Here is a 27,429-nt window from a genome sequence, read left to right as displayed (position 1 = left end):
CAAAGCTATTGCGTGTTCCTTAGTTACTTGTAGCTATCCTGGAGTGACTTAGTTCTCTGTGAGGAAAACATGTTAAGAAAATGCTAATTGCACGCATAAGAGAATAAATATCTATCAGTGTGAAGAGGAAGGAAGGGAAATAAGATACACAGATAAAATTTACAAAGCCAGACAAATTCAAAACACACACAAAAAATAGTGACTATCACTTCTGATCCTTAAAAAGAGTGAAAGGAAGATAATTCTAATGCATCATCTGTCCAGTTACTTTATTTGCCAAACTGAGGACTACTAGTCTCTTTCCTGACTGGTACCACTACCTGCATGCAGATTTTTCACTCCTTGTTTCTGAAGTGCTAAAAGTAAGATGCTGTCACATGCCTGTTCAGTGGTAAGCACGGTAAAGGAGGAGAGCTTGCAAAGAGGTTGTAGTGGCAGGCTGTCACCACCTGAAGTTACTATGAAACAAAAACAGTCTGTCCTCAGTTCTAACACTAGCGTAAGTAACAATGCGTTACAGTTTATACAGCTAGCCTTGCAGGTCTGCTACACAGTCCTGCTGGGATTGTCATCGCCGTTCTAGAGTTGTTTTTCCTATATCCTGAAATACTGTATGAAAACAGAGAGGAATTCTCTACTCCATAGCTTGCTATACTAGAATGACTGTGTTACCATGTGTTTTTAAGAGAAAATACTTACAGAACCTGAATTGATATAGACATAAACTCTTCCTTCTTCTCTGATGGTACTTTGCATTGGAGCACCAACTAGCAAGTCCGAGAGGCCATCTGAATTCAGGTCCACAGCACAAACTGCAGCTCCAAAGTAAGAACCAAGCTGTGCGCAAACAAGAAATCACATTATTTTTGGATTTTGACCAAGACATCCTAGAAGTTCTAAAGTGCAGAAAAGTAGTATGAAAGACTTACCTTTTTACCCCTTAGTTCAAATAGAATATTTAGTTGCTTCTCAATGCTAAAAATGTATGCCTAAAACAAAAAGAAAATATAAGTGGAGTTCAGCAAACAGTAATCTGAAACACTTTTGTCATGGTTTTAGCTGGGATAGAGTTAATTTTCTTCACTGTAGCTGGTACAGTGCTGTGCTTTAGATTTAGTACACAAACTATGTTGATAACACCCTGATGTTTTAGTTGTTGCTGAGCAGTGCTTACACTAGTCAAGGACTTTTCCAGCCTCTCATGCTCTGCCAGGTGCACAAGAAGACGGGAGGGGAGGGGACACAGCCAAGACAGCTGATCCAAACTGACCCAAAGGATATTCCATACCATATGACGTCATGCCCAGTATATTAACTGGGGGGGAGCTGGCCGGGGGAGGCAGCGATCATGGCTCAGGGACCGGCATCGTCGGTCAGCACGTGGTGAGCAGTTGCATCACTTGTTCATTTTTTTCCCCCCTCCCAAGGTTTCGCCTGTCTCTCTCATTATTTTCCTTTTTATTATATTATTAATAATAATATTGCTGTTTTATTTTAATTATTAAACTGTTCTTATCTCAGCCCATGAGTTTTCTTACTTTGGCCCTTCTTATTCTCTCCCCCACCCCACTGGAGTGGGGGGAGTGAGCGAGCGGCTGCGTGGTGCTTGGTTGCTGACTGGGGCTAAATCATGACAGTCCTTTTTGGCACCCGACATGGAGCTCAACAGGCTTGAGATAACGACAAATTTGATTGGAATGTGCTAGACTGAATTTACAGCTGTTATTGCTGTTTAGCTATTAATCGGCAGGATTCTCCGCTTGCCTTACTGTATGTTAAAGTCTAGTGCTTTTTAGTGGCTGCTTTTTGCTTTTGTTTTTTGCTGTACTGCCGTACTACTTATCACCTTACTCTGCTGTGCCTGGGAACATTTTCATAACAGCAACGGCCATGTGCCTGGGCTGGCAGATGGCCAGGGCATCGCCGTTGCTTCTGTGCTGCTGTACTGGACAGCCTTGAGAAGGTACACCACAAAGTGTCTGTGGCTGTAGATAAACCTGTGCTGCAGCAGGTACACCTTGAAGCATCAGTGGCTGTGCATGCGTTCATGATGGAGCACCTCAAAGTGTGTGGCTATGGATAAGGCCTTGACAGAGCAGGTATGCCCCTGGAGGGACTGCAGCCATGGGCAAGGCCATGTTGGAGCAGGTTCACTTCTGAAGGGACTGTGGCTATGGGTAAGGCCACGCTGGAGCAGGTATGTCTCTGAAGGCATTGTGTCCCATGGAGAAGGCCATGCTGGAACAGGTGCACCTCAAAGCGACTGGGGCTAAACCACAACAACGTTCCTGTGCTTTCTCTACAGCATGTGCTAGAGAATCAGCAAAGCAACAAACAATATTACAAGGCACAGCTATTCTTACCTGTACCTTTCTTTAACACCCTAGGTCACAGTGATGTTATCTAGACTATTTTCCCTCATCCCTTCTTTGACTTTTCTCCCCATGAGAAATCATATATATCTGATACTTGTCTTTAATATGTTAATCTAAATTGTAAAATCATGGGTGGGTATGTGGGAGTATATTCTTCAAACCAATAGTATAGACAATCTCTTACTTTACCAGTCTGTTCCTGTTGGGGAGCCCCTCCGATTACTTCTGTACTGGCTGATGTCAGAAAATGTCCAGCTCCAACAGAGTATCCTGTAAATTAGAAATGCACTATTCAATACTGGAAGTGCTATATAAAGAAAAAAAAAAAGGGAGCATGATGTAAAAAAGCTGTCATCACCACAAATTCTTGTGAGTCTGACATTCAGACCTCATGCAAGTTAGCAATGAAAACAGAAAATTTTTGAAATATAAGCAAAAGGTCAATGCAAACAGTAGGTTCCAGCAAGCAGAAACAAGTGTCACAGACACTAATTCCTTCCCAGGATCTCAATTATCTGCCATAATTTAAAAGCCAATAAAGTAAATTGCAAACACCTTCTGTTATTGCATATTCTACAATTGTTCAGTGCATCCATATTGTAATACAAATAAAACCTATCAAACGTCCATACAGCGCAACATGGAAACACTGGATTCAATTGCTAGTCTTTGACTATTGTTGTAACTGGACTGCAGAAAAATGAAATGTAGTGCACTTATATGCGTGTGCCCGTATACATACACACACCTAGAGCATTGTGGATATACACATTCGAAAATGTCAGGAACAAATTGGAGCAAAAGCTTGATTATGTAATAAGAAAACATTGCATCAGCTTTTGAAATGAATGTATGTAACAGAGTATTTCTGTACGCGGACACAGCTCTTAAGAAACACGACCACATTTTGGTCCAGGCGTCCAGTCTCAGAATTGCAATCTGAAGGCTAACACCTTAACTGTAGCTGTACAGGTCATCCTTACTCTTTCCAAAATACATTATGGCTAAATTGAAACAGGGAAGACAGTTAACATATTCTGCTATTCTTGCATTTACTGAATGACTGTTGATTTTCACAGCATACAGGGAAAATCATCTTGGATCAGATGAGAATGAGCCTTAAATCTTTCACCTGTGAAGACAACTGTCTAGAATTCAAGTTCTATTGAGCCAGCTTTTGCTTTTCATATTTCAAGCTAAAATAGGTGCACAAGGCAATTTATCATTTAAAGGTCAACACCTAGTTTTTAGTTATTCAACAGACTATTACGCTTAAGTAGATAAACTTTATTTTACCTCCCCTGACCTTTATTTTCTCATTATTTTTGTTTTGCTGAAGTATAAACATTGGTAATTCTAATGAATTTTTTTTAACCCAACAAAAAGCCATAAAGCCAAACACAATAAAAGAAAGTATAGTAATCAGAATGTCCTCATTTTTACTGTGGTATTAAAATGTTTGGCTGGGCAGGGGTGGGAGTGGGGATGGGAAATCACATACTTCGGTCTTTAAATTTAAAGACACAGTAAAATTAAATTTTGTTTCCAACCCCAGAATTCTCTTTACCATTACAACAGTTTTTCAGTTTTCTGAAATGTCATTTGCAGTTCTCAGATTCCTAAAAGAAACTATCTATTACTTTGCAATTTCTTTAAGGCAGTTTAAGTGCTTACAGTTACTGTTTCATCAGGCCCTGCTGATTTGAAAGACTGACTCTAATTCCTTTTAAAGAAGTCAGTTATTGATCTCCAAGATACTCTGAGGTAGTCAAGGAAATACTACCAAGCATTACGTATTACCAGCTTCTCCTTCTAACTTCCTCCTTTCTTTTAATTGTGTGGTCCTTAAACAGCTTTGTTTCTTCCAACTTACGGAAAATGTTACGATACTTTTGCACACTCTTCACACAAACTCTAATCAGTTAATTATTACTCTTTGACAGTTTAATGAAAAATGTAAATAAAGCACCCAACTTCTCAGTCCCTGCCAGAAGGAGGACAGTGTAACTATGTCTAGTCACGTGCTTGAATTACACTCTGGTCACAGTATACTTCTACCACTTGGTAAAGGATATTGTTGTTCATTATTTAAGGGAGAGGTGAACTCAGCCTTCAAAACAAAATAAAAAACAAACAAACAAATAAAAAACCTACCAAAAAAAACCCAAACAAAACAAAATTACCAACTTCAGTAACAGAATTAACCCTAAATAGATTTTGGCCTTAAACAATGCAAAAGATGGGACAGAACAGAAGCTGAGGGAGGGGAAGGAAGGTATGTTTACATTCTTTCAACCACACTATGTATTACTATGAGGGAATGAAGTGCAGATTTAAGTAGCATGGAACAATGTAAAATTTAAGGTTTATCACAGCTGCTACTGTAGAGACACACAGGTGAGACAATGGTCCCTTTCTTCACTTCCCTGTAGAAAGGGCAAGTTTAGAGGACACATGGCTCTGCCAAGCCAGCGTGCTGGCTGTAACAGTTGCACCAGGTCACTGGAAAAGTGTCTGTGAAGAAAACGCCGGCTGATATCAGGTGCTAGATGGCCAAGGGAACTAGGAGAGACCATACACATGCAGGAAGGCTTTCCCTGCACCCTCCCCAGCACAATCCTTATGCAAGCTTTTACCCATTTGCCTGTATCTGGCTTTTGGCTATCAATGACTTGACTCATTCATTACAAAAATTCTCACTCTTCTACTCTTCTCCCTAGTAACAAGCGATAGGACAAGAGGAAATCACCTCAAGCTGTGCCAGGGGAAGTTTAGGTTGGATATTAGGAAAAACTGAAATGAAAAATGAAAAATGAAAAAAGAACTGAAAGGGTTGTCAAACATTGGAACAGGCTGCCCAGGGAGGTGGTTGAGTCTCCATCCCTGGAGGTATTTAAAAGAAGGGTAGACGTGGTGCTTGAGGATATGGTTTAGTGGTGGACTCGGCAGTGATAGGTTAGTGGTTGGACTCAATGATCTTAAGGGTCTTTTCCAACCTCAACGATTCTATGATTCTGTGGAAAAGAAATCTGGAATGAGCTTTCTTCCCCAGAAAGTTGCAGTATTTTTTCTGCTGATTGTTACTGGAAAGCCGGAGCAAGCATTCTCTCAAGTTTTTCATTTGTCCTATGAAAGGTTAGAAATGTTATTAGTTAACCATAGTGCTCTGGGTATCTGATCGCCTTTTACCACCCAGCACCTTTTTGCTTTACTTTCCTGCAGAGCCCAGCTGCAGCCTTTACAAGGCTCAGTACTGAATTCTGAAGTGTTAGCCTCTTTGTACTTCATAACAGTTATTTCATAATGTATGCCTGCTTCCTATTGCCAGAAGAGTGAAATCAGAAACAGGAAATGTTTACCCACATGCACCGGATCTATAAATAGTCAGTCTCACTTCTATGCCTGGCAAAATTATGGAGAAGATTATTCTGGGAGTTACTGAAAAACACCTGAAAGACAACGCAATCATTGGTTCCAGCCAGCATTGGTTCACAAGGGGAAAGTCCTGCTTAACATACTTAATTTCCTTCTATTGACAAGGTTGCCCACCTAGTCAACCAAGGGAAGCCAGTTGATGTTTTTCCTCCTGGACAGAAAGTCCAGCATACAGGAGGATAAACACATAATGCAATGGGTGAGCAACTGGCTGACGGGTCAGGCTCAAAGGGTTATATTAAATGGGGTCACATCAGGCGGGTGGCCAGTCACTAGTGGGGTTCCACAGGGATCCATCTTAGGGCCAGTAGTCTTTAATCTCTTCATAAATGACTTGGGTGCAGGACTGGAAGGAATACTAATTAAGTTTGCTGATGACACAAAATTGGGAGGAGCTGTTGGCACTCTTGAGGGCAGAGGGGCCCTGCAGAGAGATGTAGTCAAACTAGAGAGCTGGGCAATTGCCAACCGTAGGAAGTTCAACAAGGGCAAGGGCCAGAATTTGCACCTGGGGCACAGCAACCCTGGCTGTACATACAGACTGGGGAATGAGAGGCTGAAGAGCAGCCCTGCAGAGAGGGACCTGGGGGTTCTGGTCAACAGCAAGTTGAACACGAGCCAACAGTGCGCCCTGGCAGCCAAGAGAGCCAACCATGTCCTGGGGCGCATCAAGCACTGCACTGCAGCTGGTCAAGGGAAGTGATTGTCACATTAAGGATATAAAGGTACTAGGGAGTGTCCAGAGAAGGGCCACGAAGTTGGTGAAAGGTTTAGAGAAGAAACTGTATGAGGAGCACCTGAAGTCACTTGGTTTGTTCAGCCTGGAGAAGAGGAAACTGAGGGGAGACCTCATCGTGGTCTGCAGCTTCCTCATAAGGGGAGGAAGAGGGGCAGGCGCTGATCTCTTCTCTCTGGGGACCAAGGACAGGACCCGAGAGAATGGCAGGAAGATGTGCCAGGGGAGGTTTAGGTTGGATATTACAAAAAGGTACTTCGTCCAGAGGGAGGTGGAGCACTGGAACAGGCTCCCCAGGGAGGCAGTCACGGCACCAAGCCTGACGATATTCAAGAGGCACTTGGACAACATCCTCAGACACATGGTGTGAATTTTGGGGTTGTCCTGTGCAGGGACAGGAGTTGAACTTGATGATCCTTGTGGGTCCCTTCCAACTCAGGACATTCTATAATTCTATGACAGGAAAATGCAAAAAACCAACGATCACAGTCAAAAATATTCTTGCTGAGGAGTTCAGGAAGGATACATAAGCTTTTCTTAGTGTGTAGTGAGAAAACTGAAGCTGCTGATGGTTCTGGCATAAACCCCTACAAATTCTAGCATTACATCCAGCTAATTACTTGGATATAGGTACATAAGTAGGAGCTTCATGACTTTCTTTGCAGGCTTTTGTAGATAAGGTTTGCCTTCCTATATATCCAGACTAAGATATGGCTGGAATTAAAATAAAAGAAAAATGAAAAACAAACAACAACGAAACCAAAACCCAAACAAACCAACCAACCACAATTGAAGACCAGCCTGTCTCTTAAGATCATAGCATAAGTCTAAATGCTGCCAAAGAGACGTAAGAGTAAAGTGCAAACTATTACCACCCAGAAGCATATCTCTACCTTCTAAATCAAGAAGGGATAGCAACTCAGTGGAGAGGTGATAAAAACAGAAATCCAATGTTTGAGAAGTTTCCATGAAAAACAGAGAGAGAGGAAGCCTTATAATTAAATAATATTTACCAAAATCAGAACACATCTTTAGAACCATCACTTCTGGGATTAATAAAGAAAGCACTGATAAACATTGTGCACTCACTTCAAGATCAGCTATTTAGCTACTTCTTTGACTTATATTTTTGTAAATTATTAAATATTTTAAGTACCTAGATAACTGCCAAATTTCACTTGATTATTTGAATCTGTATAAGCATAGATTCTATTTGCAGTTGTATTGTATACAAAAACAGAACCAGTCCAATAAAATGATCCAGGGGCTCCCATTATAATCAAGTCCTAAAAGAAAAAAAAAAGCCATGTTATTCATATTTAAATATTCATGAAAATAAGCAAAACAAGTCAAATGCTTTTCTTTAGATCTCCTGTGAACTCAGTGAAATGCTACTGGAGATGCGTCTGGCTCAGTACTGGGTGATTACCACTAGATCAGAGACAACATTTTTCAGACTTTCTAAAAATACGGTTATTAAAAACTTTGAGCTGTGAACAACTTAAAAAACTCTTTTGAGAAGAGAATATCCTATTTATTACTCTCTTTTAGAAATTATAATTTTCAAGTGAAATGGGATTGAATAATACAGAATATTACTCCATAAAGCAAGAAGGTAAGTATTATTAATATTACATCATTCACATTACTTTAAAGAGAATAATAAACCTTCATACTCTCTTATTTTCATGCTCTTTTTCCATATGAAAAGTAATTTTGGACTTAGTAAGATGTAAAAGTATTCCAGGGAATAAAAAGTAAAAGTATTAGTTAGGAATTATCATGCAAGTCTTATCAAGATTCAGCTAAAAAGAAATGGGAGAAGCCTGATTTTTCCATCCCACAAAAACCCCACAGTGTTAATGTTTGCATTTACATACACACTTTTATGTATGTATACATATATGTAAGTATATACATATATATAGAGAAGTTTAACATCTTTAATACAAACCTCAATGTAAAAACTAGATATTCCAGCCTGGCATGACCCATGGTCTTCTCCAAACTTTCGCACATGATCTGGGAATGGGCAAGAAATAGTAAAAAGGATGAGAAGCATGTAGTTTCAGAGTTTGTTACCAGGTCTTCAACAGAAGTTGTGCCAAGTTAAAACACAAAACAATGTCAGGTTTCAGTTCTGCAATAAAACTAAAAACACTGTTTTCCACTGTATAGCCTTTAGCTTCAGTATAGTATTGTAACAAACTCAATGCACTACGTATCACTTGATCTCAGCCTCCTTTGAAATCTTTTGACTTTAAAGGCTATACTTTTATTTTTAAATGGTTCGATGAATGAAATAGCACAAATAGTTTGAGCAGCACAGCTAGATAAACCTAACTCTTTTCTTCCACTCTGTATAATTCAGGCATAATCTGATGAACAGGCTTACATATCTTGATAGGAGTTGCCCTGATGCTCCACTAGTGCTCTGAAGAGCTTGCATTATGGCTTAGACATATCGGTATCTATCATCCTTAGCAGTTGTCTTTACATCCAACTCTCCCAGCTATGTTTTCCTGCTTTCTTTGCTAATTGCCTCCCATGAAGGTTCCCTTCATCTCATCCATAGATTTGTTCACTTAAAAAGTCACAGAAGATAAAAGCATGATTTCACCAATGCTTGTAACAGTCTCTGAAGCCACCAGCAGGACATTTGACGGTGTTACTCTATTGGTCTGCATGGAAAGGCCAGATTGTCAGCTCTTTCTTGCATTGGCAAGGGGCAGGGTCACAAAATTGTTCTCCTGGATGGGAGGGAGGTATGAAAGGGAAGGCAGGGATGGACTTGTTTGATAGCTTCAGGTCTTGACTCTTATTCTGCTCCTGCAGTCCTCTAAGGAAGGACCACTGAAGGCCTTGCACCACAGCAGCGGCCTTGGCAGGAGGCAAATAAGGAACAGGGATGCACGGTGTTGAGGAACCACAACAGCTTTGTATCAAAGGCTAAGGAGCAGATGGCAACAATCACTTGCAGGTATTACTGCTGCTCTGCTGTGAGGCACTCTCCTGAGCAGAGCAAGCAAATGACAGAGTAAAGGAAGGAATCACGTCCTCTGCTGACCTATTTTTGAAAAGCACACGTCCTTTAGTGATCCAGTCCAGCAGCAAGTATTCTGATGCCCTATTTAAACTAATATTTTGCCCATTGAAAGCAGCTTTTCTTTGAAGTGATAGACATCTTGCTAATAAATTTGCATCGTAAGTTGGGCTTATATCACCAGCGCTCAATCTTCAAGCCTTTGGCTGCAGAAAGCCTGCCCAGAGCAACACAGGGGCTTCAGAAACTCTGCACCATGCAGTTATGTATCTTACCCTTCCCTACAAAGGTCCGAAACATTCCACTTACCTAAATAGCATGGGCATATTCTTCTGCTCAGTTCAGTTCGAAAATCAGAAGAGACGGCAAAACAAATGCCGTATGGGAGTTTGTGTTCACTTTTCATGTAAAAGATATTTTTCCATCTATGTCCACAAGCCTACAGATAAAAAACAAACATGACGTTTGACAGAAGCATAAGAAAGGTGAAGGCAGTCTGACAAACAGACATGCAGCTCCAGCAGTTAATACATACAACGATAGATCCATTTTCTTTTGGCTGCCTCGATAAGCTGACACCCAGCCACTGATTATCACGCTCTTCCAAACAAGTCTTCCCACAACGCTCTCCACGAGGGTTGCCTAGGACACAAAGACCAATGCTCTGAACAGGGGGACAAGCTGAAGGGCCACGTGGTGGGTAACAGGAGCACCCAAGAACCCTACAGGGAGACTGCAGTAACTCAGGTTTGGTGGACCTGATGCCTGTCTCTTACACAGGCCACATAGACTTTTCACTTTCTTCTTGAACAAAGGTACGACTGCACAGTGCCAAAGGGACCGTACTGGCTCTGAACAAGCTCAGCTGGGATTGAGGATTGGCTTCTCTACCATTATTGAAATTAAGATAGAAAGTGACATTATACTCAATTTGATGAAGGGCAGGCTTTGCAAGTGTTCCTCAGCCTAAATGTTCGTAAGGAACAGAAGCAGTGCTACCAAAACTCTAGCCTAAAGCGAGCATCTCTCCAACTACAGATCTATTGGTAGGAGACCTTAAAATGATCTCTACTGCACACGGCTATCAAATAAAGGGCATATAACTGCAATCTCTAGGGGATGTCAGATCATTATGTACGCATTTCCTGTGTACTCCTTGCACTGTTGCAATTATTTAGCAGCAGGTCTTTGATTTTATTCTTAAGGAGCGTTAATTTTTAAAACCTTAGAGAACATAGTGAAATTTCTAGCTCCCCAAAAAGGCTACAGTATTCCCAAGTTAGCAAATATTTGCTTCCTTCTAGAAAGCAGTAGTGGTACCCACGGTAAGGAGAAACTACGTATTCTAATTTATATAAAGCAAGCTTTTAATTTGCAAGATGTTTGTATGAATAAGCATTAATCAAATTATTGAACCAGTATTTTCTATGCATTGGCATGACACAGTTTGTGAAAAAACTTCTTATAAAGTAAGGAAACACACCATGTCATTTGAACAAGCTCTTTTGCATAATTTTTAAGACTTTCCCAGATTCAATGCAGTTACTGGTGAACCCTAAACTTTTGAGCTTTAAGGGGTTTAGTAACCCAGAAGAGGGCGCCAATACAGATCACAGAGTACCAGTGCTGACAGGGACATGGTCTGAGAGTGAAACGCATAGATCACCCCTCCCAAAACTGCACTTGCATCACAACTGAAATTTATTACTGTCTAATGCATTCGAGAGTTTAAATAAATACATTCCTAATTTAGTGGACTTGCCGAATTCCTTTGACAGGACATACAGCTGCACACTGTTGATTAAGTATGGAAACAGAATAAAGGGATATGCCTTGTCTATTTAGTAGCCAGGAGAAAGATGAATGACCGTGTGCTTTGCTACATACATCCTCACAACCAGCACTGACTTAAATTATTTTACATAGACTTTTTGAGAGAAAATACCAGATCAATGGAATCAAGATAATTCTTTATCACATGGTAAGAAAACGTCAGGAGAAGCATTTGTAGGAATAAAACCCAACCACCATCCTTATTTCAGAGCTTGTTGCCTACTGTTTTGACAGGCCTAGCAACTGACATTTGTTTGAAGAAACTGTTGGAGCCTTGATTTCTTCTACTTCCAGACTACCTTTCCACTTTTTCCAAACATCACGCTTTCTCTCTGCTCCGATAGAAAGATCAGAGTAGCACAGTCAAGAACCCCTCACCATACTGCAGAGGATGATGCACCCTGTGCATCGCAACAGACACTACCTTCTTCCAAAAACAACACCCTTCACAGGGTCAAGACGCATCCGACACTGTTTCATCTCTTCTTTACCACTTCCTCCCTCATGTGCCTTTCCCTAAGACATCAAGGAAATAGTGTGCAAAATCCAAGTAAACAGGAACTGACCTTAGCACCCACAATAACATCACATTCAATTGTCTTTGGGCCAAGAGATTTTATGTTACTGTAATTTAAAAGTTCCTGTGGATCATCTGAGGAGTGGTAATTAACAACATCTGGGCTTTTACTCCATGACAAGCACAAAGTAAAACGCCTTTAAAAATGTACTAAAAAGAAGCTGATTTTTCTGCAGGCTGTCAGTTACTGAGGTCTAAGCAATAAACTTCTGAATTCTCCTACTTGGCTAATGTCAGTGACATGAACTTCCACATACTGAATATATATCATTTTCAGACACAAGCCTGGAATTTAGTTTCAGAATTTAATCTTAGACTTACGTCACATAGAACTCCTCACTTCTTGAGGGAGACATTTCCAGGGTTTGCATGAATTATAGAGCACATTAAGCTGATTGAAATCTCCTCAGAAAAAATTCCATTACACTCCACATGTAGGAATTAATCCTCCTTTAAATCAGAAAAGGCACTTCCAGTAACTCCCTTCTAGAAATGCTTTCCTTCCTCTTATGACAATGGCTTACCTGGGACTTGCTTTATAGTGTATGTGGATTTGCAGGAAATGGAAGAAGTGGAGAAGACCAGTGTCATAAATTTAGATCTCAAGAGGCTTTCTTAGACTTTCTATCAGTCAGTCAAACAAGACCAGCTAATGATGACATGAGAGATAAGAGGCAGTTTTGCTCATCTCAGGGCTTCATTCCTGTGCCTATTTTGGAGGTCCATAACAAGCACCACCATTCCTTCATGCTTGTTGGATTGTACTCCCCTTTTCCTTGGCTCCAGCATACATTCTTGATTCAGGTTCACTTTGGCCCTCTGCTGACCTGCTGCCTGTGTCTCTTCCCTTTCTCTGACTGGCAAGTATCAAACCACCTTGGAAACGACAGGTCTTTGTGGGCGAGAGAAGCGCGAGATTGACATCCCAGTGATGACATACCATGATGAGCCCCGGTTCAGGGTATGACATTATAAAAGCTTTATTGAATGAGAAGAGAAAATGCTGTATTCTGCACAAACAACAGAACAGCACTGCATAAGCTCAAGAGGACATGGCAGCTTGGTTGCCTCAGGGAAAAGGAGCACGCGCTGTCATGAAGTCACTGAGAGATAAGTAATTACCCAGCCTGTGTACATTACACAGCTGGAAGATACACTTCTGCTATAATGCCCACTGCATGCATCCACAGAAAGAGCACAATTGCATATAAATAAGGTCACAACTTATACAGCCACTTCTAGCTTTGGCCTCAAGGACTCTAATACAGATGTTTGCAATGTCATCTGAGAAACCAGTTTTATATAACTTGCTCCAGTGTTTTCCATGCCCAGCAGCCTCCCATGATGCTTTTTATCTTCCCAGAACTCCTCTGGTCCTATTGCTAACTGATTAAAACTATGAATTCTACTGCAAAGACAACAAGCCTTCTGATATCCTGCTCCTAGATGTCAGGGTCTCATCAGACTCTTTTTTTTTCATTGATCCAGGGCAATCTTTTCTCTTTCACAGATTTGATAGGTCTTATCCCTCTTACGTCCCTCAAACGACTTCTACCCAAAACATTCTAGTTAAGTGCCAGCTGTTTCCATAGATCTGTAACAGACCTAGGTGCAGAAGGTCCTGTCTTCCTTGGAACAGTATGGCTATTTCAAAGGAGATCACTGGCAGGGTATGAGCAATGCAAGTGAGACCAAAAAGCCAAACTACCAAAGACAAAACATATTGAAATCGAAGTTGAACACAGGTCAGCCTTTTGGAGAAAACCATTAACTGTTCACTTTTCCATTGTAACGGTTCAGCTGGGGGAAGCTAGAGGGCAATTTGTTCATAGGTTAATTGTAGCAGGGACTTAATGGAAGTGTGGAAGGCTGAAACTGCGGGCAGAGGTTTCTGGCCTTATGTTAAATGCACTGAATTTGCTGTGTATATTCGTAGTTAAAACTTTTTTTCCCCCCAAATGGATAGCAAATTTTATAAATTGTTTCCTGTATTTTTAGCCAATGAATCACTCTGTTTCAAATCTGAGAGCTATTTTGTTGAAGAATTTCGGTAATGTTCTGCAAGTCCAAAATGTAAAGCATCTAGTGAAATTTGTGCAAGTCCCTCTGCAATAATCTATAACTACCCCAAACTGATGTGGGAAGGTCTTGAAATTCAAAAGACTAGAAGACTGGTAGAGAAGACGGACACTTAGTGCTCCAAATAATAAACCTGAAGCATCGTATTTTGTATTTGTTCCTTGAGCTTGATCACAAACCTCTGCATCTAACATATAATTTAAAAATACTCCAAATACAAATAAATCAGCAGTCTATAATACTTGACACCATTGACAGAAGTACTAGAACTAGAAGAAAAACTCTTTAAACACTACACATCTATTCAGCCATCAGAGAGACATTTAAAAGTGCTAGTGAGGAGCTGGGAGACAAAGATTTGCTAGTGTATCTCATGGCTCCTCTTGACTCTTAAACAAGCCCAGGCCCCTGCAACACCTTGAACAACATTAAAAGTCTCTGGAAATAGCTCATCCAGGACTATTCCCAGCAATTCTTTCTCTACTGAGGAAGCAGATAGGAACGTGTGACAAAAAAAATACAACAGCAGTTTTGTGTGATCAGAGGCTTCCTAATTGTGCATGAATCCTTCATGAATTAGTTATGCCAGTTTCACGGCTACTTTAGTGAAAAATAGCAACAGAGTGTTTTAGCATATTTATGTCTCTAATTCACATCTATTTACTAGAGAGGCCCAACATTTGGAAAAACCCACTTCTATCGCCTGTTGTCACCTGTTGCATCATTTTGTTTAGAATCCCCTAAGCTACTGAGGAAAAGCCCATCAAGTTACTTCATTAGACCTTTTATTTCTCCACTGCCTAAATGAGAAAGTTGAGAAGTACCACAGATATATGTAGTTTTCAAAGAACCTGAAACTTTCTACCAGTCCCCTCCTTTCCTTCCCCCACACAGTGAAGGACTATTTTTACCTCCAACCCAGGAGCAGGGGTTTATTGCCTCTTAGCATATGCTATTTCACCACTTTAGCTGACTTTGACTTTTGCAAGCCTCCTCTTACAAACAAGCAGTTGGAGAAAAAAAAGCACTCTGTTATACATAATTTTCAATAGATCTAAGATTGGAATGAAATTACCCCACCCACCCCACCCCCTGCAAAAAAAAAAAACAACACCAAAACAAACAAACAAACAAAACCTACTTGGGCTAAAATAAGTTTAACTGCAGTTCCTTTGACGAGCAACTGCTTTTCTTTTCCTTATGTGGCTACAAGCAAAGTACCACTGAATTACCTTAAGGGTTTGTAGCTTAGTTACAAAAAATAACTCTTATTTCTATTTGTAGGAAAAAATGGATAAAACCTGTCAGTTCTAAGTGTTACGCATAGATGTGTAAAGAAATAACAACATTTTTGTGACAGAATGCTGCGTTCTGCCCTGAAAGCCCGTCAGTTCATGGTGCGCCTTCATCGGTTTCAACTATTTTGAAAATAGTTTCCCGCGCTTCTCACCGTTCCTTACTGGGTGGCAAATTCCTAGTTTTAACGGCTCGGATGGTCTTGGTCACAGGAGGATAGAAAGATCAAAAAGATTTCATAGGGACAGAATGAACAGCACTGTATGTAAAGGGACAAGAACTGAGCCCAAAGCATGCAAAAACATGCATATTTGCAGTAACCCATTCTGATGTGTTCTCCTTTTTAACAAGTATCAAACTCTTGGAAGTTGGATAAGTGCATCCAGTTACATCTCCCAAACACAGGGACTGGCAAGGGAGAGGGGAGTTAGGCTAAATGCTGGAGCCAGAAAAACTGATTCAGTCAAAAATAGCTTTGTTCCCCTGAAACTCAATTTGCCAACAGATCTGCAAGCAGGGAGAACCCATCTGCAAGACAGTTGCGGTTCAGAGTCACTCTCAGGTGCCTTCTACAAAGGGAAGGCTTTACAGAAGAAAAAGATGATTTAGGCACATACTTCCACCCCCCCATCTCTGAGCGAATTCCATTTGTCCCCTGCTCTGAAAGCTGAACTAGTTTTCTGCTGAGAACCCGAGAGACAGACCAAAACGCTCACACGGCTTTTGAACTGGGTGCTGAAAGGTGTGAATGAAGACTCTGAAATGGGAGCTGCCACACGCGACTTCTCTAAATCAAGTTTTGGTGCGTTTTCTTCTGTCTACATAAAAAAACCAAAAAGGTGCCAGCGTTGCTGTTTTTCGGCAGCAGCGTCGACCTCGCTCTTTAGCGAGAGGCAAACGCCAGTTTAATCTAGAAAGGACTCAGGAGAAACCGCCCGCAGCGCGTGGCCTGAAGGAGAAGCCAGAGGAGCCGCGGTGCGCGCAGGGCAGGCGGGCGGGCACGGACCGTCCCGTCCTGCCGCCGGCGGGGCCACCCCTGCCGCCTCCACCCGGCCCCGCCGCCGGCGGGCCCACCTCTACCGCCCCCCGCCGCCCCCGACTCACCCAGCTGGAGTTGCTCGCACCGCCCGCGGGGGTTCCTCCCGATCCGGCACCGGAAAATGGCCCCCGGGTTGGCCACCGAGATGTTGGCCGGCCAGTTGGCCCGGGGGGCGCCCGCCACCAGCCTGCGGGACAGAGAGGGCAGCGTGAGGGGCCGCGGCCGGCGGAGCCGCGAGAAGGCGCGACGGGAGGAACGGGCCCCCGCGGGGGCAGCCCGGCCGGGGTCTCACCATCTCTCCTCGCCGTGGCTGTGCAGGAGAACAGAGTACCCGAAGAGGGTCCCGTTGCCCCCCCGGAAGAGCAGCGGGTGCCGGGTGTCCAGGTTGTAGGGCCGCGCCGTCGGCAGGCACTGCCACAGCAGGAGCAGCGGGGCAGCCCAGCCCACGGTCCCACTCGCCCTCCCGCCGCTCCGCATGGCTCCGGTCGGCCGGAGGCAGGCGGGCGCCAGCTTCCCGCCTGGCTCCGCTCCCCGGCTCGGCGGGCGGGCAGCGCCGCGCCCCCGCCCTGCCCCGGGACGGCCGCAGCCCGCGCCCCGCGCCGCCCCTGCTTGCCGGCGGGCCGGGCCGAGCCGAGCCGGGCCGGGCCGGGCCACCTTCCCGCGGCCCGGGGTAGGGGTGTCCCCTCCGGATGGGGGAGTCGCTCGGCCGCGCCGCCTCCTCCCGCGCAGCGGCAGCCCCCCACCCTTCCGCGGCGGCGGGGGTCGGGTTTCTCCCCGCCCCGTCCGCGCCCACGAGAGTACTGCGGGAGGGGGCACGGCCCGCGGGCAGCAAGAGGGCGCGGCCCCCAGGACCCCCTGTCCTCGGGCAGGGCACGGCCCCGTGGGACGCGGCCGCCCCGACCCCCGCCCCCGGCGGGACAGTGAGGGGGTCGGCCGGACCCCTCAGCTCACCTCAGCTCAGCCCCAGCGCACCTGTCCGGAGGGTGGCGCGGGAGAGCTGCCGGTGCGCCGGGCCGGCGGGCGGCCGCGGGGAGGTGGCGAGCGTTTTGGCGGCCGCGGGGGAAAGGAGAGCCGGCAGGCTTTTCCTAAAACTTCCCGCCGACTTTCCCGCCTGGAGGCGCTTGGGCTCGGTTCAGTTTCCCGTCTCCCCGGAGCACCAGCCCGGCAGCTCCAGCCAAGCTTACTGTGCTGTAAGGCTTGCCACGCCAGCGTTGTGCTGGGGGGGCTATCTTCCCCGCCACCCCCTCCTGGTGGCGGGGCATTTCAGTCCTGAAACCGGCGGCCTAGCAGCAGAGGACAGCCCTGAACCCACCTGAACACCAGGGCTTCCCTGCTGCTGTAGTGCTGTAGTAATACACGTGTAGGGATGACCTATGTATAACAGCATTTTGAGCCAGAGGAACAAGAACATGAGCACTTCTTCAGAATGAAAAGTTTAGTTGCAAAGATTACTTATTGCATCTGGAAGACAAATCCAGTATCATTTCAACTATCAACTATTATACACATTAGAAATAACTATGAGATGGTAGAGTACCATCCCTTAATGGAAATTCAGAACATGGTGTTTTAAGCTTCTTGGAATAAAACCCCCTTTTATTTCCATTCAGTTGGTGGAAATGTGGAAAGTTTAACACTTCTGCAAAATGCTGAGCAACTACCAGAGTGGGACACTGAGGCAACACAGGAGTGAAACTTCTTGTCATCCTAAGCGCATGCAGATGTGTCGCTCCTGGAATGAGATCAGCACGTTGCAAGATCTGACAGTTTGTCAGTCGGTAGTGTATCCTTTTTTAAGTCCTCAACTCTAGAACTATCAAAGGGCTTCCCTGGGTCACACTGATGTTGAGCAGTGACTGTTTTGTGTAAAGGAGTGAAACAGCTCCTCAGCTGCTCTTCATCTTTCTTCCAACTACCGACTTCAAAGGAGTTACAACAATCAACAGCAGCTGTGAATCTGCATTGCGACCAGTCAAGAAGTTTCACCATCATTCTGAAAGCAGCAAAACAAGCATGATTCAAAACTGAAATGCTAAATTGTGGTTTAGTTGGTGGGAAATAATATATTTACGATATGAATATGAATGAAAACATAATAGTGTTTCACCACCACCCTGGCTACTTAGTCAGTTTGGGGAACTTTCAGGCTTTTTCCCAAGAGATCATTACAATTCCTGGGTTCATTTCTTATTCACAAAAATGGATGCAAAGCTCTATCTCTTGAATGACTGAGAAGGGAACGGTCTCCCAGACTCCTTTTCCCTTGTAAGTTTACATCCTAAACATCTCTGTTCTTCCTGCTCCCTCTCAAGACCAATCTTAGGTCTGTCTGCAAATACTGATGCAGGAACCATGTGACTGTGTCTGAACAGTCATTTTGCAGATGCATTTCTATTAATTTGAAAAAACCCCACCCTAACCCTTGATTAGGTGACTTGTTCCTCACACTCAGTGGTGTGGCTTATCAATGAGTGTCCTATAGGTGAGGGGTAAATGTGTGCAGGCTGCTTAATGCTACTCAGAGGCAAATTGCAGTCTCTGGAGACCAGTAATGCTGGGGGAGTGTAGGGAAAGAGAGACACTGCTGAAAGTTACAGGGACTTTGGAGAACCTCCCGCCTAGTGGCCCCTAGACTGCTAAAGAGGGCATTGAGCCAGTGGCAGGGATCCTAGCTGACAGCAAATGGTAGGTGGTAAAGCTGTGGGATTAATCTACTGGCACATAAACAGCTGCTCATGTGATGCAGATGAGAACTATATTGTACCTCACCTGTCAGGAAGAAACATGTCTGTTGTCTCCTAGACTGTGCTAGAGTAGATGTCATCATGATCCACCAGACATCAATGAAATCATCAGAACATAAATCTACTGGGATGTGAGAAACCCATATTTTTGAGAATTATTTGAGGTTTTTAGTACCAGTCAGGTGCAGGACAAGACAGAGAGTAAAATCAATGCAAAACTGGCAAAACGGTGTAGAGAGAGAACTTGACAAAGGAGGGAGAGAGCTTGAGTCTAATCAGGGATTAGGAGAACTTGCAGAAAAGGTGGAATTAATGCTGGAAGCCAAGTACCTGTATTTACAAAGAAAGTAAATATTTAGGTATAAAAAGTTATCCTAAAATAATAAAAAGTTATCCTGAAATAATAAAAAGAAATTCTTCCCAAAACATCTTGCCATTACGCAATCTGGGCAGCACATCTCCCCTAGTCCTCTGGGAGTTAGTAGCACTAGAAGCAAAATGTCACAGTGACTTCCTCTTCTGCTTGACATTGGTTCACCATCTAAGGCAATCTCAGAGAAGCTATTGGGATAATTTGTTAAGTAAGAAAGTATATTAGTCCACAGTTTGGCAAGCATTTTTTATAGCAGATGCGTGCACTTCATTTGACTGTCCTCATCTCTTGCTGCTGATTCTTGAATCATACTGCCTCTGTCACACTGATACTGTTCTGTGTCTGAGCAGTGAACCACATCAGAGAAGTAATTTGGGTTAAAAATAACCTGGCAAAACCCCCAAATCTAGATCAGATTTGCAGTGCATATGTTGTGGGACTGACCAGTTGTATTGATTGTTTTAGTAGGGTGGTTTAAACCAGTGCTGCAGCTTTAGGAGCTTTCTCAGGCAATAGCCTGAACTTTGTAGAAGTGGCAAGAGTCTGCAGAGTTAAAGTCTACTCATCTGCCTCAAAAGGGAAGCAGAAATCCATTTCCCCAGCATTGATCTGCTGGAGTTCAGGGATCTTGGTCCAAATACTCTTCTGCCTACGTCCTGAGGGCTCCAGCTTAAGAAGAGCTACATTAGAGTAAAGCTGACTTACTGGTGCCATAAATGTCAACATACAACATCAGGTGAAGAAGGTGACCATACAGTTCTACATAGGATCATATATGGTCCTTCAAGATTTAAAATTTCAAATGTAATTATGAGGTAATGACTACTGCTGAGATTTTTCTGTGTTATTTTTTTCATTTGGAAGGAAAGTGATTCTGCATGTTGCATATGAAAGGAAGTTGCTGGAAAAAAAACCCAACCAAACGTTGCCTTTCCCATAGCTGTTCAGTCCGGGAAAAGCAATGGTTTGGGTCATTTATCACTCTGTCAACATTGCTTACCTGTAATACCTCCCACTGCTGGTGAGAAGAGAGGAAAGAAAATCACTGTAGGAAGAACATACTAATTCTGAATGCATACCCTGTACTATTCCCTTCTTGGTTCCCTAACTTGGAAGACATTTGTATTAAACTAAGTCCTGTGTATGGGCTGACCTTGGGTAACTGATCACATGTGTGCTTTCACTGTGTTGCAAATACAAGGGAAAGCACACATTCCTAAAAATCCTCATGCATATGCCTGCTTCCAGCTGTGTCTGTCCTTGTTCTCCTTTGTGTCGTGTAAGCCTACTGCTGCTTATGGAAGAGCGTCTCCAAATCTACTCTCAATTAGAAATAAAAACAATCAGCCATTGATTTCCTGTTCCTAAGTCGAAAGAGTTGAAAGTTTCATCCTGAAATTATCTAAGTACTTAAATATTGGTATTTCAAATTGAAATTTTCTAAACCTTTGTAACTCACTGAAACATGGAAAATCTAGGGTTTTGGTCAGGCCAGAACTATGCCTTGGTTTTCTGTGAGCTTCCCACCCCCCTCGCCAACAACGGCAGTGGGACAAAAAGTCTATTATTCATATGCTGTCATCTGAGAAATTATAGAAGGCAAATATACTGTTACACTTATCCCTAAGATTCTCTTCAAGAAACTTCATCTTCCCTCTGCTATAAGATATATGTGAGCTTGCATGAAGAGGATATATTGTCCACTTAATTAAGCACAGATGTCTGAGGCACCAAAAAGCAGCTAATATTAGCAAGGGTCTTAATTTTTATCATTTTGCTTATGTTCCCTTTAGAGATCTGAATTTCATTTAGAATCAGTTAAAGATTAAGAAGCTTTTCATTTAATCAGCAAATAACATCTTCACGCTAATGTGATGTCTTTTTAGGAAACACTAAAGAAGTGTTTTCTTCCCTTGAACAATTGCGTTCCTGAATATTTAAGCTCCAATATTTAAGTTCCAGTATTTAAGCTTATAATGGTGTCATACAGACAATGGCGATGGCATCCTGACTATGAGAAGCAAACAATAGATCATTATAGTTAACAACAGCTTAACTAATGACTGTGTTCTGATTTATAGGTAGGTAAGACTGGAAATTCATCATTATATGCGTATGTGTGATAAATGCATTGCATACCCTTTTTCTTCCTTAGAATATTGTCTAAGATTTTTGAGTTGCAAGATCAGATCCAACCATAAATAATTAGTTTTGAGTGGAGCTGGGCGGTAACCTCTTTTCCCATCCCAAAGGAACTGCTGAGCTTTTGAAACTTTCCCATCTCAAATTCAGACAAAGAGTGTTTTCATGTGCCATCTCTGTGTCTTGCACTGCAAAAGTCCCAATCAGCACAGCTGTAGTATTTTAGATATGTTCAGAGAATGTCAACATATTATTTAATTGTCTTTTTTTTCAAAATGAGTAATTTCTTTAAATTTACCCTTTCCTGCAACTAATTTCCATTTCAACATATTAATCTCTTTACAGAAAAATTCCTGACCATCTCTTGATGTTGCCAGTTTCTATTTTTTTCATATTTTTATTCTTCCATAGGTTCAACATGTCTGCTGAAGAGATTGGGTGCAATGGGAATGGAACAAATCCATAAGAACTTGACCTAAATTTGCTGCAAAGCAAATTCAAGTTAAACATTGTCTGATGCTTCTGCTAGGCAAGATAAACCAGAGTACAAGCTACAAGCACAAGCTTTAGTTATTTAACCAAAGTAGACTGAAGCAGATGTTGTTTTTGCTGATGAGAAGCATCAGTTCTGTACTCAGGTATGAATTTATACAGCGCTTATCATCACTAGACCAAAATTGCTTGTACTCAAAATCCATCAGCCTTTGAGTACGTGCATATGTCAATACAATGAGACTGCTGGGTTGCACAGGGCTTCCTGAAGAGTTGTTATTTTCCAAAGGTGTCCATTCAATGATACTTGAATGACTGAGTATCTTGAGAGGAGTGGGGGTGTTCTTTGCTCTCTCTCTCTCTCTCTTCTTCTTTATTTTTAAAAAATAATTTATAACAAAAATAGGCATGGTAAATGATTGGTGAAAGCTGGACAATTAATAGTTTAGAATCTGTGGGTCAAATGATGCGGAGGCTGAAAGCCTTTGGCTCCACAGAAGAAGTGAGCACTATGAAAAGGACCCCCAAATGATGAAGGATTTGGTTGTGTGCAGAGCATGTTCTTTCAGCAGTGATAGCAGCTATGTTTCAGATAGGAAACAAACTCATAAGACCCCCTTATTTCTTGGAGAAAAACCACCAACCAAACCAGAAGAGTTGTTGGAAGAGAACTGTTGAAAGGGAACATCTGGAGGAAATGCCAGTCCAATTTCAATCTGTCTTCAGGATACCATAACTTATATTTTCCAGGATGTGATATTGTGCTTCATCAGACAACATCACAATGAGATCATGCTTCTGAATGTGGACTCCAGGCCACCTTTATGAAGCATGGTAATCATTATGCCTGATTCTACTTCCTGAGAGAGTATAGTAGAAATATTTCTCATCCATTGGTCATTTCTTTGATGCTAGCATGGAATCCTAGATATGCACAAACATGGTTACTTTACAAACTCGGAATCTATGTGAAGCTGGAAGCAGGCATCTCTAACCAGGATCCAGCCCTGAGATGTCAACACAGTTGCAGAGAAAAGCCTAAGACAAGCCACAGCTAAATCCAGGACAAAATTGTGATAAGAAGGAATTACGGTAGAAGGCAGTGAAAATTCAGTGATTTTGTATAGCCATATGTAATATGAGACTTCTGGAATTTTTCAGAGATGAAAAAAAGGTATTGTTCTAGATAGTTATGTATGTTGTGTATGTATATTAATATTGTTCTAGCACTCCTTCCATGAATGCTCTTACCATGATTACAAACACCATCCATTCCTCATAATGTGTCTTCACGGATTTATTAACCTCTTTAAAAATTAGGGAAAAAAAACCAACTTTGTGGCAAGCTATCAGAGTTCTAGTTGTTAAAATGTTGACTTAAAATGTCCTTGGTACTGGCATTACCTCATAAGTAGTTATTTGCTAGCTGTGTATCTATGATTTTGTAGTAATCAGGTCCAATAAGAGTTTAGATCCTCACATTTTAAACATAAAGAACTTTTGTAGCCTTGTAGGAACAAGATCAATCTGAGTATCATTGTCATTTAGTCTGCAAGAGAGGTTTTTCTGAAGTTAGAGCCTCATATTCAAGAAAAATGTAGGAATATTGAGAGGAGGCAGGAAACAATTTATATTGAGAATATGCTATTAAGAGTTCACCCACTTACAGATAAACTTAGTTGTCCCCATTCCTGGTTTTTGCTGAAGTAGGCTGTATCTATTTACCTGGGCTTTTTTTCTGTATAGTGGTCTACATACTAGTCACCATAAACAATTAGTTACAAGTTGTTGCTATAAAACCTGTAAGGAAATGAAACAACCAGCTGCTGTCCTACTTAGGAAAGTTCCTCCGAGTTGTCTTGGCTCTGTTTTAGAGTAGTACATGTAGTAGCTTTACTATTTTCTTTTTTAGTCTTTGATTTTGACATGTCCTAATTCTCAATTTCTTTCTGAATTGTTGTAATCATAGCTGAATGTATATGAAATCTATGTAGCCTTTTGTGCACTTGCAAACTCTACAGACTCAACACCCAAAATACATGTATGAGCTATGTACATACATATTTGTCGTGGTTTAGTGGCAGCTCAGCCCCACACAGTCGCTCGCTCACTCCCCCACCGGTAGATGGGAGAGAGAATCAGAAGGGTAACGCTCGTGGGTTGGGATAAGAACAGTTTAATAATGAAAATTAAAAGAAACAACAACAGAAATGCAATGTAAAAGAGAACGACGAGAGGCGCAAAGCCCTGGGGGAGGGGGGAAGCGAGGGGAGAGGGGGAACGAACCGCCGAAACGAACCGCCCGGCGCCGCGCCGCCTCCGCGCTGCCACTGCCCCCCCCCAATATACTGGTCATGGTGTCACATGGTATGGAATGAACCTGCCATTGGCCAGTCGGGGTCAGCCGCCCCCACCATGGCCCTGCCCCTCCCAGCCCCCCCCCGCCACGCGGCAGAGCGCGGGAAGCTGGAAAGGTAGCCGACCCCCACAGTGAGGAGAATTAACCCCTTCTCAGCCAAAACCAGCACAATATTTTAATGTCATATTGCCATAGGCATGTCTTCTGTGGCAAAATGGACCTGGAGCATTCAGAGAATACTCTTACATTCTTTCATTAACTCGTTCTAAAAATTTACATACCCTATATACATAGGGACCAGGTCTGAAAAATGTTATTCTCCCTTTCCAGCGAGTGTTTATTGTACCTGAGCAGGTGCCCCCCAGTATAGCCTGCACTGAGAACAGAATACCCTGACTGCATTGTTCCTCCTGTTATCAAAGAACATTGATACTCAGCTCTTTGTTGTTAAAATGTATCACTCCCCAAAAAATTGTGTGTTACAGCAACACAATAAGCAAGATGCTTTAACAATTAAAAGCTTTGGCAAAAGAGTCTTCTTACAAAAACAATAATATAATTGCAAGGCACCAATGATTTCCTAAGGAAGGAGTAAGATCTGCCATGTTTTTTCCTTTTAATGAGAGAGTACTTCCAAAAGTCAAGGAAAGGCCATATGTCTGTCTTCCGCATAGTTGTGGTTTGCCTCCAACTAAGCATGATAATCTTTTTCTTTGAGGGAGAGAACCGTAAAGACACATGTATCAGTTATTTTATGCCAAATGCATAGATGTTTATATAGCAGTAGAATGAACAGTGAAAGTGATTATTTAATAACTCTGATAACACAGATGACTCAGAAAATCACCCATGTCCTGGAAGACCATACAAGCATGTGTTCAGCTGTAGCACAGCCCTGAATTTTAGTGAACTTAAAGTTCAGCTCATACATGAATATCCTGATTAGAGACTCATTGACTGAATTTCTATAGTTCAGAGAATTTCACAGGAAATACTGAGAATATTGTGTAATTTATGAACTGAAAGGTATTTCTTTTTAATTTCTAAAAAATCCTGCAGAAATGTTTTATGTTCTAGAGAGTTACAATAAAATGTGTTAGCTACTTCTTTCAAATCAGCTTTGCATGCGTGGAAACTAGATGACTGATTTCTATTGTTTTCCCGCCTTCTATTAAATATAGGAAACCAGCTGAGTTCATGAATGATTGAAAGGTGAGCTGACTTGTGCAAATTCTAGGAGAATTCTAGCTTCACTGGCTTTTGGTACACTGGGGAGCATTGTTATATTTAATAGATGGTGAAATCTGCTAGTTATTTAAATGCTTAAGAATGGTTGTTCTGGGTCAGACCAAGGGGCTGCCCAAGCCAGTGCTCCTGTCTGCAGGGGCTGCTGGGGCCGACCACGACAAGGACAGGAAAAACTGATATGATAGTCCCCCGCAGATGCTTTCCTGATCTCAGTACCCAAAACAGCTTTCCACTTAGGGTTTTCCTGATTATGCATGAAGAATGAGCTCCTAATGTTTGTTTTGAGGCTGGTTCCCCTAGCTGCATTTTTTCTCCCTGAGCTCTTGGTACCAGAAGACTCAAGGGGTAACCAGGGACTGCACGTGGTCCCCACACTCTGCTTCCCCCAGGATGAAAAGGCTTGGCCTAATTCCTTAACTCACTGCATGGAAGCTGTTATGCCTTTAATGAGTGCTTGCTGAAAGGTCGCTTTCGGTGTCCATGGCAAGGTGCTGGCAGCAGGGCGGCTGGAGGGTGGCCTCTGTGGGAAGTGGCCAGGGCTGCCCCATGCTGGTTCCAGCTGGTTCCAGCCAGCTCCTGAACAGACTCCCTGCAAGCTGGGCCAACCAGTGAAGCTGAAGCTGGTGGTGCCTCTGAAAACATCTAACAAAAGGCAAAATGCTGCACAGGCCGTGGGGAGTGAGGGGGAAAAGAGTGAGAAACAGCCCTGCAAACTCCAGGGTGAGGGAAGGAAGAGGGGGAGGAGGTGCCCCAGGAGGTGTTGCAGAGACTGTCCTGAAGTCAGTGGAGAGGAAAACACCATGACAGACTGCAGCTCATGGAAGACCCCACCCTGGAGTCAGTGGATCTGTCCTGAAGGAACTACAGACTGTGGAGAGCCCACGCTGGGGCATGTTTTCCTGACAGGAGCTGTGGCCCATGGAGAGCTGATGCTGGAGCTGGTTCTCCTGACAAAAGGTGCAGCCCATGGAGAGCACGCACTGTAGTATATTTTCCTAACAGGAACTGTGGCCCTGGACAGCCCATGCTGGAGCTGGTTCTCCTGACAGGAATTCTGGCCCTGGAGAGCCCATGCTGTAGCAGATTTTTTCTGAGAGGAACTGTGGTCCATGAAGATCCCATGCTGGAGTATGTTCTCCTTACAGGAACTGCACCCATACTGGAGCTTGTTCTCCTGACAGGAATAGTGGCTTGTAGAGACCCCACACTAGAGCTGATTATCCTGATGGGAACTATGGCCTTGGAGAGCCCACAGTGGAGCAGGTTCTTCTGACAGAAATTGTGGCCCTGGAGAGCCCACAGTGGAGCAGATTTTTCCTGACAGGAAATGTGGCCCATGCAGAGCTGATGCTGGAGCTAATTCCCCTGACAGGAACTGTGGCCCTGGAGAGGACCTACACTGGAGCTGGGGAAAAATGTGAGAAGGAAGGAAAGGCAGAGGGGCTGTTTTGTACTCACAGTAACCCAGTGTTGCCCACCCCCCTTGCACGTCCTGGGCGTGGGTGGGAGATGTAGACGACCTGGGAACTAAGGAGTGAAGCTAAGCCAGGAAAAAAAGCTGTGGTTGTGGGAAGGTGGTGTTTTAATCTGTCTTTGTTTCACTCTCTCCAAATCTATTTTAACTGTCATTAAATTATTTTTCTCCAAGTCAATTCTTT

General features: G+C 43.0%; 1 protein-coding gene across 1 annotated transcript in view; it reads right to left on the bottom strand.

The window, feature by feature from the left end:
- ITGA4 (integrin subunit alpha 4) overlaps nucleotides 1-17,183 on the bottom strand; it is a 39,830-nt gene extending 22,647 nt beyond the window's left edge. The window contains exons 1-9 of the mRNA XM_075093645.1: nucleotides 16,706-17,183; nucleotides 16,479-16,600; nucleotides 10,125-10,231; nucleotides 9,899-10,028; nucleotides 8,501-8,568; nucleotides 7,703-7,832; nucleotides 2,560-2,645; nucleotides 930-989; nucleotides 700-837 (exon numbers count right to left, since the gene is read on the bottom strand). Coding sequence (XP_074949746.1) covers nucleotides 700-837; nucleotides 930-989; nucleotides 2,560-2,645; nucleotides 7,703-7,832; nucleotides 8,501-8,568; nucleotides 9,899-10,028; nucleotides 10,125-10,231; nucleotides 16,479-16,600; nucleotides 16,706-16,890 — 1,026 coding nt within the window. The 5' untranslated portion in view covers nucleotides 16,891-17,183. The remainder of the gene's footprint in view (nucleotides 1-699; nucleotides 838-929; nucleotides 990-2,559; nucleotides 2,646-7,702; nucleotides 7,833-8,500; nucleotides 8,569-9,898; nucleotides 10,029-10,124; nucleotides 10,232-16,478; nucleotides 16,601-16,705) is intronic.
- Nucleotides 17,184-27,429: the final 10,246 nt, after the last annotated feature.

Source organism: Phalacrocorax aristotelis, chromosome 5, assembly GCF_949628215.1.
Source record: "Phalacrocorax aristotelis chromosome 5, bGulAri2.1, whole genome shotgun sequence".
Lineage (NCBI taxonomy): Eukaryota > Metazoa > Chordata > Aves > Suliformes > Phalacrocoracidae > Phalacrocorax > Phalacrocorax aristotelis.
This window is presented reverse-complemented; position numbering and strand designations above follow the sequence as displayed.